An 11,078-nucleotide genomic window follows, 5' to 3' on the forward strand; every position below is an offset into this window, starting at 1 on the left:
TCAGCCTCCCCACTCTCTGCAAAGCTTTTCTTTCTGCAGCTGTGCAGCCTCCATGCCACACATTGATGCTCGAGCACAGGATGCTCTCCACTGCACACCTGTAGAAGGAGGTGAGGACTGAGCTTCCCAGACCAGCTCGCCTCAGCCGTCTGAGGAAGTAGAGTCTCTGATGAGCTTTCTTGATCAGGCTGGTGGTGTTGTTGCTCCAGCTGAGGTTGTCATTCATGTGTACACCCAAGTACTTGTAGCTGGAGACCACTTCCACCGTAGATCCTCTTATGTTCAGGGTGGTGTAGATGTTTTTGTTCCTTCTGAAGTCCACAATCATCTCCTTTGTCTTCTTCACATTGATGTGAAGGTTATTCTCTCTGCACCAGCTCTCCAGGTGTTCCAGCTCTTGCCTGTAGCTGGACTCATCATTGTTTGTGATGCATCCCACCACCGCTGTATCGTCTGCAAACTTTACAATGTGACAGCCTGGATGGGTAGCTGCACAATCATACGTGAGCAGAGTAAACAGGAGGGGGGCTCAACACACATCCCTGAGGAGAGCCAGTGCTGAGGGTTATGGTGGAGGAGGAGAAGTTGTGGATCCTCACTAACTGTGGTCTGTTTGTTAAGAAGTCTAGTACCCAGTTGCAAATGGAGGGGCTTAGTCCTAGTGTGAATAGTTTGTCCATCAGGGTTTGGGGGATCATGGTGTTGAAGGCGGTTGTGAAGCCCACAAAGAGAATATGGACGTAAGAGTTTTTCTGCTCCAGTTGGTTGAGCGCAGTGTGGACCACAGAGGAGATGGCATCCTCTGTTGATCGGTTCTCATGGTATGCATACTGATGAGGGTCCTCGATGATGTTGATGTTTGTTTTGATGTGAGTCATGACCAGTTTTTCGAAGCATTTAGCGACTATCGGGGTGAGGGCCACTGGCCAATAGTCATTCAGACCAGTCACTGTAGAGCTTTTTAGGACTGGGATGATGGTGGCAGTCTTCAGGCAGGTGGGAACTGTCTCCAGGGTAAGTGAGGAGTTAAAGATGCCTGCCAGCACCTCGCAGAGCTGATCAGCACATTCCTTCAACACTTTTCCGGGGATGTTGTCTGGGCCAGTTGCCTTGTGCGGATTAATCCTCCTGAAGGTACTCCTTACTTCTGCTGAGGTCACGCTGAGATGCTCTTCATCCGGTGGTGAGGTGAGTCTGGTGCTGGGTGGTCTGTTCGGGTCTTCAAAGCGTGCATAGAACTTGTTGAGGGTATCAGGCAGAGATGGGTCTTTGGGGCATTGTTTGCTCCTTCCTTTATAATCTGTTATGCACTTAATGCCCCTCCACATGCTCCGAGGGTCTTGGGAGATGAATTGACCCTCGATCCTCTGTGCATATGTGGCCTTGGCCATCTTAATACCAGCAACCAGCTCTTTTCTTGTCCTACTCAGCTCCTCTGAGTTTCCAGACCTGAAGGCAGTGTTCCTGGCTTCCAGCAGGGTACGCACCTCTGCATTCAGCCAAGGTTTTCTGTTTGGGTAGCTTTTAACATTTCTGATAGTGGAGACGTTGTCAGTACATGTACTAATGTAACCTAGAACTGAGGATGTGTATTGGTCAAGATCAAGCGAACCTCCATTTTCAGCAGCTTCTCTGAAAACCTGCCAGTCTGTTCGGTCAAAACAATCTCTCAGTCTGGGGCCACTGTCCTGGATCCAGCATTTAACTTCCTTTTGTACCAGTCTGGAGCGTCTCAGCGGGGGCATGTAAGCAGGAGCTAGGAAGATTGAGATGTGGTCTGACAGTCCTAGGTGGGAGCGGGGTTCGGCTTTGTGTGCATCTTTTACGTTCGTGTAAACACAGTCCAGCGTCTTGTCTCCACGTGTCGGAATTGTCACATGTTGATTAAAGCTTGGGAGACAGTCCTTTAGATCCACGTGGTTAAAGTCACTGGCTACAACGTAAAGAGCCTCAGGGTGTTTGCTCTGCAGCGAGCTGATGATATCATGTAACTCCTGCAGTGATTCATTAGCATTAGCGTCCGGAGGAATGTAAACAACTGTGATAAAAGTCACCGTCAACTCGCGGGGTAGATAATGTGGCCGGCATTTCACTGTTATTTGCTCCAAAGCTTTCGAGCAAGAGCTATTTACAACAGTACAGTTCATGCACCAACTTTTACTCATGTAAATGCACACTCCGCCTCCCCGTGATTTCCCCGTTAGCTCGCTGCAGCGGTCCGCTCGAAAAAAAGTCTGTCATCCAGTTGGAAGACTGTATCCAGCGTTTTGATTGTAATCCACCTTTCCGTGAGGCAAAGCACCGCACACTTCTTCATCTCTTCTGAGGTGCCCGTTCTCAGACAAAGTAAATCCATCTTGTTGTCCAAAGAGCGGACATTCGACAGAAAGAGAGACAGCATGGGGAGTTTACCGGCTTTAGCGTTAGCTCATAGCCTCACCATAACCCCCGCCCGGCATCCTCTCCTCTTAAGCCGGGAGCAGCGCTTCCTCTTCCGCCCACTGGAACACCTCTGCTGCAGCTTCCAGTTAGATGACTTTAAGATCTGCATTCTGCCGAGCGTAGTTTTGAGTTTGTTGCTGATTTTTGCAATATTTCGTGGCAAATCCGCTCAAAACTTATAAAAACTGGGATGGTACCGGGAGCCTGTGAAGTTGCTACTGCTCTGAGTGCGGCCATCTTGGAGAATAGGACAAGCAACACGGAATCACCAGCATCTGTGGATATGAAGATGTTGTTAAAAACCTTCAGTAAAGCAGTTTCAGTGCTGTGGGGAGGTTTAAAGCAAGATTGGTATAGCTCTAAGATGGCATTATCCACCAGGAAGCACTTCAACTGGGACTCAATTATTTTTCCAGTAGTTTAGCGACAAATGGGAGTCTGGAGAAAGGCCGGAAATTGGACACGATAGAGGGGTCAAGGTTAGGCTTTTTCAGCAGAGGTTGAACAGCAGCATGTTTGAAGGTTTTTGTCACCTCACCTAAGGATAAACTGCTATTCACAATAGCTAGAACAGAAGAGCCCAGAGTAGGAAAAGCCTCCTTTAGCAGTCGAGGGGGACCACATCAAAGGTGGAACCAGATGGTTTCAGTCTGCACATAACCTGCTCAAGAGAAAACAGAGAGATGGGCTTATAATGGTCAAATACAGCAACACACTGGGATGGGATGGACAGATCATGAGCTGGACGGGAAATGAGAGCCCGGGTGTTCACAATTTTTTCTAAAAAGAAGTATAGAAAGTTCTCACACAACTCAGTTGAAGCTTCCAGAGGTGATGGTTCAGTGAAGTGGAGAACTGAGTTTAGGAAGAAGAGGACGCGCGGGTTTTGAGAGTTGGCTATAATTATATCAGAAAAGTATTTAGATTTAGCAGCTTTCACTGCTTTCTGATATTGACGCCAACTCTCTTTCAGTATTTGAAAAGAGACCTGCAGCTTGTCTTTCTTCCATTTGCTCTCTGCCCTCCTGCACTCTTGTCTAATGGCCTTGGTATGGTATGGTATGGTATAAAGTTTATTCATTAAAAAAAAGTACAAAACATTTCTATAACAATATAAATAAAAGATACAAAAGATTTAAAATGAAAGGCAGCAGAAAGAAGAAAAAATCTTATTATATCTGCCCCTTTTTTCAAACAATTATTTCAATCATAATAATTTTCAAGTAACAGTACAAAATGAATAACTCTTTCTAATTTTTCTAATTCTAATACAAAACACACACTAAGCTACTTCATATATACTTTTTTAACAATTCAGTTTTGATCTTTTTCTTAAATGTACACATTGACTTGACATTTTTCACACCACTCTCTAGACCATTCCACAATCCAACTCCTTGGATTGAGGTAGACCTTCCCTTCAGACTAGTTCTGAATTTTGGTTTGACAAATATCTCTATCCCCTTAAGATTGTAACAACTTTGTCTTTTAACAAAATTTCTTTGGATATTTATTGGTAATGTGTTATTTTGAGCCCTATACATAACTGATAAAATACTATAATCTACTAAATCATGGAACTTCAATAACTTCAGTTGATAAAATAATGTGCTTGATGGGTGACTGTAATGCTTTCTGGTGATAATTCTTATAGCTCTTTTCTGTAAAATAAAAATAGGTTTTGTAAATGTTTTACATGCTTTCCCCCAAACATCAATGCTATAGATTAAATGTGGAACAATGATTGTGTTATACAACATGTACAGAGCTTTATCATTTAATAATTCCCTGACTTTGTATAGTACTGCAATAGATTTAGATATTTTTGTTCTTACAGAATTGATGTGATTTTTCCATGTTAGCTGTTCATCAATGATTACACCCAAAAATTTCATCTCATTAACTCTACAAATCTCAACACCCTCAATTTTAAATGGATCATCAACAGTTCTCTTTTTGTTACTAAATATCATGTATTTAGTTTTGTCTAAATTTAATGATAATTTATTAAGTTTAAACCAAGTTTGTATTTTATCAAATTCTGTCCTCATCAATTCCAACATCCGTTTTACATCTTTACTCAAACAAAAAAATGTGGTGTCATCTGCAAAAAGGACACATTTGATGAGTCCTGATACATTCACTAAGTCATTCACATATAAAATAAATAACTTTTGTCCAAGTACAGAGCCTTGAGGAACTCCACAAGTGATATTGCACAGGTCAGATCTTACACCATTTATTTGTACAAACTGTTTCCTATCTTTTAAATAGCTAGATACCCAGTGTAATGCTGGTCCTCTTATACCATATTTATTTAATTTTTCAAGGAGAATAGTGTGGTCAATAGTATCGAATGCTTTTTTTAAATCAACAAAAATACTAACACAATACTGTTTTTGATCGACAGCAGTAGTTATTTGTTCTATTATTTCCAATGCCTTGGTGACATCATTCAGCCAAGGTTCTGATCTGAGTTTTGTTTTTCTGGTTTTTACAGGAGCACCATGATCCAGAGCCTTTAAGCAGACAGAGTTGAACTGGGATGCTAGCTCCTCAGTGGTGGTGAGAAACACTTGGGGATGAATTATAATTTCAGAGTTATGAACATATGTGAAACACGTGGCAGTGAAGCGGTTAATGGCCCAGCTACAACGTGCAGGAGTGCATGGCTTAGGAGTTAGATGGGGGGAGGTGAATTCAAACTAGACTGGAATGTCTTCTGAAAACACAGTGACACCAATTTCAAATCTGCTAACTGTCACATCACGTGCTAAAACAAGGTCCAGTGTGTGCCCGCGCTCCTGGGTGGGACCGTTTACCTGCTGAGTTAGATTAAACAAGTCCAATAAATCTAAAAAAGTATTTAACCAAGGGCTTCTCCTGACAACAAACATGAATATTAAAGTCCCCAATAATCAATGCATGAACATATTTCGGTGTGATTTCAGCCAGGAAGTCGGAGAATTCATTTATGAAATCATTGGATCAAAGGGGGCGGTAAACAAGTGCGCACAGAGTTGAAGGCAAGTAGCCAAATTCAAAGACAATCAGCTCAAAACTGGAGTAGAAAACCGGGATGGGCAGTTGTTTACCGTCAAAGTTTGATTTGAATATTGTTAATAATCCACCACCACGCCGTCCTGATGGCCACGGGGCATTAAAATACAGACAGTCTGGGGGTAATAATTCCATCAAGGCGCTGGACACACTGGGAGACATCCAAGACTCTGTGATGCAGAGAAAGTCCAAATTGAGCTCTTGAAAGTAGTCCCTGAGGATAAAAGTTTTGTTGATAATGGATCTTGAGTTGACCAAAGACATCATGGTACAGTCCAAAGTGGACCCAGCAGCAGTGGAAGGAGCGTGCGCCAGCGGCCACAGATTTTGAACATAAGCACCTCCAGGTCGGGTCGTGCACCATGCCGGTAGACAACTCGTGTTGTTTACATGATCAGGGCACGTGGGTAGCTGGTCAACAGCAGGGCCCCAGACGCACAGGTCTGGGAGGCAAGGATAAGATCCACATCCAGAACGAGCCTCAGCATCTTTGGCAGAATATTCCACACGGTGGCTCATTTTCACCAAAACTCCAGCGTGCTTTCCCCGATGTCTGAGGTGTCTCCTCCGTGGAGATGGGCCAGGGTCACAAAGCAGGAAGGCAGGTATCCCGGACAGGACCAGAGGGAGAGAGTCCCAACCGTTGTGAAGAAGCTCTGCAGGCAATTCTGCAAATGTATGAAGCTCCAAAAGTGCCCGACTATCATATTGCAGATATGCGTCGACACACTGCAAAACACACTGTACAACTAATAAAAACAAAATCAAAGCAGAGAGCAATGCACGGCAAGCCCTACACACCAGCGCCATCATTATAGTAATATTGCCACGCTGCCAGGGCCATGAAACTTTAGAAAGGAGCAGCACGTGTGGATGTAACAGACATCACAGAGGTAACATAATCTGCATTATATTATATGTGGAATTTGTATGAGGACTGTATGGTGTTTTTATTGTAATGTTATTTTATTCATCCATCCATTTTTTTCCGCTTATCTGGGGTCGGGTCATGGGGGTAGCAGCTTGAATAGGGAGGCCCAGACTTCCCTTTTCCCAGAAACTTGGGCCAGCTCCTCCGGGGGAATCCTGAGGCGTTCCCTGGCCAGCCAAGAAACATAGTCCCTCCAGCGTGTCCTGGGTCTTCTTCTGGGTCTCCTCCCGGTGGGACGTGTCCGGAACACCTCACCAGGGAGGCGTCCAGGAGGCATCCTAACCAGATGCCCGAGCCACCTCAACTGGCTCCTCTTTGGAGCCACCCACCTTTGACCATTGTCCATGGCATCATGCACCTGACTCTTATAGCCCTTCCTGCAGGTGGTGGGTCCACAGGAACGCAAACCCATGCTGCTCCTTCGGGCTGAGCCCAACCAAGCCCCATGGGTGGAAAACCAGTCACCAGGTGCTTGCCAACGGGCTCCTCCCCCTTGCCTGGCTCAGGGTGGGGCCCCGGTAACCAACATCAAGGCAAGGGACACTGAGTTCCTTGTTTTATCTTGTCCATAAAAATCTTCAGAATCACTTGTTTTCTGGCCTGTCACCTAGGACCTATCTGCCTTGGGAGACCCTATCAGGGGCAATTACAATTGTCCCCGACAGCATAGCTCCTAGGATCATTCAAGCGCACAAACTCCTCCACCACAATAAGGTGGCGATTCAAGGAGGAGGATACAAATTTGGTACCAAATTTAAATAACTTTAAAGTCTCAAAGAGGTTGTCCCACTCCACCATGTCAAATGAATTTTCTGCATCTAATGAAAGAATGACTTTGGCACAGGTGTGTTTGAGTGGACTATGAGTGTACAACTCATCAAGCAGCCGCCTAAAATTAAAGAAAGCCTGACGGTTTTTAACAAACCCTGTCAAGTCAGGTGAGATGATTGTGAGGACCAACCGCTCAAGTGATTTTGCCAGGATCTTGGCAAGGATTGTAACAACAGTATTTAAAAGTGAGATAGTGAAGTCACGTCAGGTTTATTTATATAGCACATTTAAAACAGGAGCTGTTATCAAAGTGCTTAGCAAAAAGATCACAGTATCACAAAAAAGATATTACAGAATTAAGAATAAAAACATAAAAACACAAAAGATAATCAGAAAAAAATGAAATACTAAATCAGATCACGTTGTGTTAGTTGTCAAGGAAAAAACGATGTCCTCAGTAAAATAAAGCTGTCTTTCATCTCCATGATGCCCATAGTAAAATAAAGCTGTCTTACATCTTAATGTTGTTTTCAGTAAAATAATGAGATAATGACAATAATGACAACCTCATCTGGGGCAACACCACCACCAGCCTGGGCAAGAAAGCTCATCAGAGACTCTATTTCCCAAGGGGGCTGAGACGAGCTGGTCTGGGAATCTCAGTCCTCACCTCCTTCTACAGGTGTGCAGTGGAGAGCATCCTGTGCTCCAGCATCAACGTGTGGCATGGAGGCTGCACAGCTGCAGAAAGAAAAGCTTTGCAGAGAGTGGTGAAGGCTGCACATAAGATGTTGGAGTCAGTCTCCCCACCGTCACAGACATCTACACCTCCAGATGCAGGAAGAGGGTCACCTGCATCATGAAAGACCCCACTCACCCAGCACACACACTTTTTGCCCTGCTCCCCTCAGGAAAGAGGTTGAGGAGCATTAAGTGTAGAACCACTAGACTGAGGAACAGTTTCTACCCTGAGGCTGTTAGACTCATGAATATCTAACCAGAATAAGCACTGTGAAAAATCACATCATGTTGCTGCTGATCTGTTTCAATGTTGCTGCTGATCTGTTTCATGTTGATGTGTTCATGCGTGCTTATCTGCTCACACAGACTCGTGCTCATGTTCGTGCTGCTGTTCGACGTAATGTTTTTATGCTACTAGTGCTTAGTGTATTTTTAGTTGATGTTTTTCTTAGTTCATATCTTAGATGTTATCATTGTTTTTCTTATACATTTTATTGTTGGATGTAACTGGGACCCTGTGTACATATTTTTTCTCCACCACATGTACCACCTGTGGCGGAACGACAATAAAGAATCTCTGACTCTGACTCCGACTCTGATAAACTAGCCTTACAACTTAATGATGTTCTCAGTAAAATAAAGCTTTTACATCTCCACGATGCCATCAGTAAAATAAAGATCTTACGTATCCACGATGCCATCAGTAAAATAAAGCTGTCTTACATAGCCATGATACTATCAGTAAAATAAAGTTGTCTTACAACTCCATGATACAATCAGTAAAATAAAGTTGTCTTACATCTTCACGATACCATCAGTAAAATAATGCTGTTTTACATCTCCACAATGCCATCAGTAAAATAAAGATCGTGGATATCTACGATGCCATCAGTAAAATAAAGTTGTCTTACATAGCCATGATACTATCAGTAAAATAAAGCTGTCTTACATTTCCACGATGCCCTCTGGGAGGTTTGCTGGTATGTCTGTGAGGCCTTTCCGCCGACAGTCCACAATGTTGCTGTTGCAGGTGCAGGTTGGTGGACACACAGCTACCTGAGGAACGCACACCCTTGACTCTGTCTGTGCCACACCTGAAAACAGCAAAACACACAAACTAAACCATGTATCCTAAATAAAATGTTATTAGTGATATCACAGTAAATATGAGATTTGTTCCAAATTGTTTATTTCTTTAAATAAAAAAAAGGACCTTTGTTCTGTAGTTAAATACAATTAGGGTAGAAATCATTTTTATTATTTTTTTTAATTTTATTTTGTCTCGTGAAAATTCTATAAAAAATAAAACATTGTTGGAGACTTCATTTATAAACGCACAGACCTATTATTCACCTCAGAAACAGGTTTCTTAACTTTATTTATTTATATCTTAATTTTTCCATCAATTTTAATGTGGCCCGATCCACAACGTTTACCCCCACATGTAATATCAAAACGACTGGCTTGGCGCCGGGATGTGTGCTATTACTTTTATTAGTATTTTTTAGTTATAATGGTGACGTAATTTGCTAACTAAAGCTTTATTTGCACGGGATTAGTTTTACTTAGGGACGACATGTAATAAATAAATTACTCCCCAACATCTGCTTTTTATGTGGCACATTTGCATGGGATAACCAAAGCCTGAGATTTACCTGAAATGTACGGACATCTTAACGGACAAGCTCGGTGCTGTGTTACTGCCAGCGCTAGCCAGCTGTATAGTAGTCTACAAACAGAAGAAAATTATTCTTACCCCACAGAGCATTGCATGATGTGAGCCACCATTTGCATATGATTTTACTCCTTCTCTTCAGCCTATCCTTTTTTTTGTGGAGACCGTTATGGGTCAATAGCTTTTTGCTGGTCCGGGACACAAAAGGTTATTTATGCACTCCAATGAAGTTTCCATTGTTAAAAGCAACTAAATGTTCACAGGAAACAAAAAAAACGTCTAATTACATATCAGACCCTGCCCATTTCTGTCCAAATCACAGAGATGCCTATTTGCATTGTATTAGTATTATCGGTAACTTTTTACAATAAGGTACACAAAATTTGATTGACTATTAGGGAACGCCTCAGGAACAAATCAGGAGCTAATGGGTAGTTAACCAGTACTTACTGGGAAACATCCTGATGCATGCTCAATAATCCAGGTAGAAAAATCTAAAAAAGTTCAATCTGGTCCTCTGGACATTCAAAAAAACAAAACAAAGCAAAACAACAAAAAAATGTAGAAACGTTTCGTCTCTCATCCGAGAGACTTCCTCAGTCTGAGCTGCTGTTTTCAGCTCAGTCTCTTAAATAGCACCTTCTCAGAGTGGATCAACCAGTTTGCTGCTGACAACCAAAACCAGCTGATCACATGCTCAAGAAGGACCATCAGCATAACAATGGATCATTAGCACCTGATGGCTGTTTACTATTCACAGAGGGCTGAGTGATACCAGCAATCACAGCATTGTAAGAGGGGGACAGTTGAACCCGGAGGCCTCCACCCCTGTTTAACGATGGACGGTTTCTTTTCACAAAGATGGCCTCCTTTACTCCTCTCTCAAACCATCATTCCTCTCTATCCAGGATGTGAACATCTTCATCCCTGAAAGAGTGACCGCTGGCCTGGAGATGAGTGTAGACCGCAGAGTCCTGGCCTGATGATGCTGATCTTCTGTGCTGGGCCATCCTTTTGGCCAGTGGCTGTTTTGTTTCCCCGATGTAAGACTGATCACAGCCCTCCTGACACTGAACAGCCAACATTTTACTGACCACATCAACTCTGTGGATAAATACATCAAGTTCACACGAGAAGATGAAAAAAATGGCAAGTTGGCTTTCTTGGACTGTGAGGTCTCAGTCTCTGATAGAGGACATTTGCAAACTGAGGTGTACCGCAAACCCACCCACACAGACCAGTATTTGCAGTTTGACTCCCATCACCCTTTGGAGCACAAGTTAGGAGTCATCAGGACTCTGTACCACAGAGCAGACAGCGTCCCCACTAGCTCAGGAGCCAGGCAGAAGGAGAAATCCCACACAAGACAGGCTCTAGAGCAATGTGGATATCCTAACTGGGCCTTCCTGAAAGCAGAGAAGAAACCCAAACAGGACTCCAGTCAGCCAACAGGTGAAA

General features: G+C 43.2%; 1 protein-coding gene across 1 annotated transcript in view; it reads right to left on the reverse strand.

Annotated features, from left to right (window-relative positions):
• slit3 (slit homolog 3 (Drosophila)) overlaps positions 1-11,078 on the reverse strand; it is a gene marked incomplete in the record, with an annotated part of 622,921 nt that overhangs the window by 258,607 nt on the left and 353,236 nt on the right. The window contains 1 exon segment of the mRNA XM_037675457.1: positions 8,895-9,039. Coding sequence (XP_037531385.1) covers positions 8,895-9,039 — 145 coding nt within the window.

This window comes from Nematolebias whitei, chromosome 4, assembly GCF_014905685.2.
Source record: "Nematolebias whitei isolate Nwh7 chromosome 4, NemWhi1, whole genome shotgun sequence".
NCBI classification, from domain to species: domain Eukaryota; kingdom Metazoa; phylum Chordata; class Actinopteri; order Cyprinodontiformes; family Rivulidae; genus Nematolebias; species Nematolebias whitei.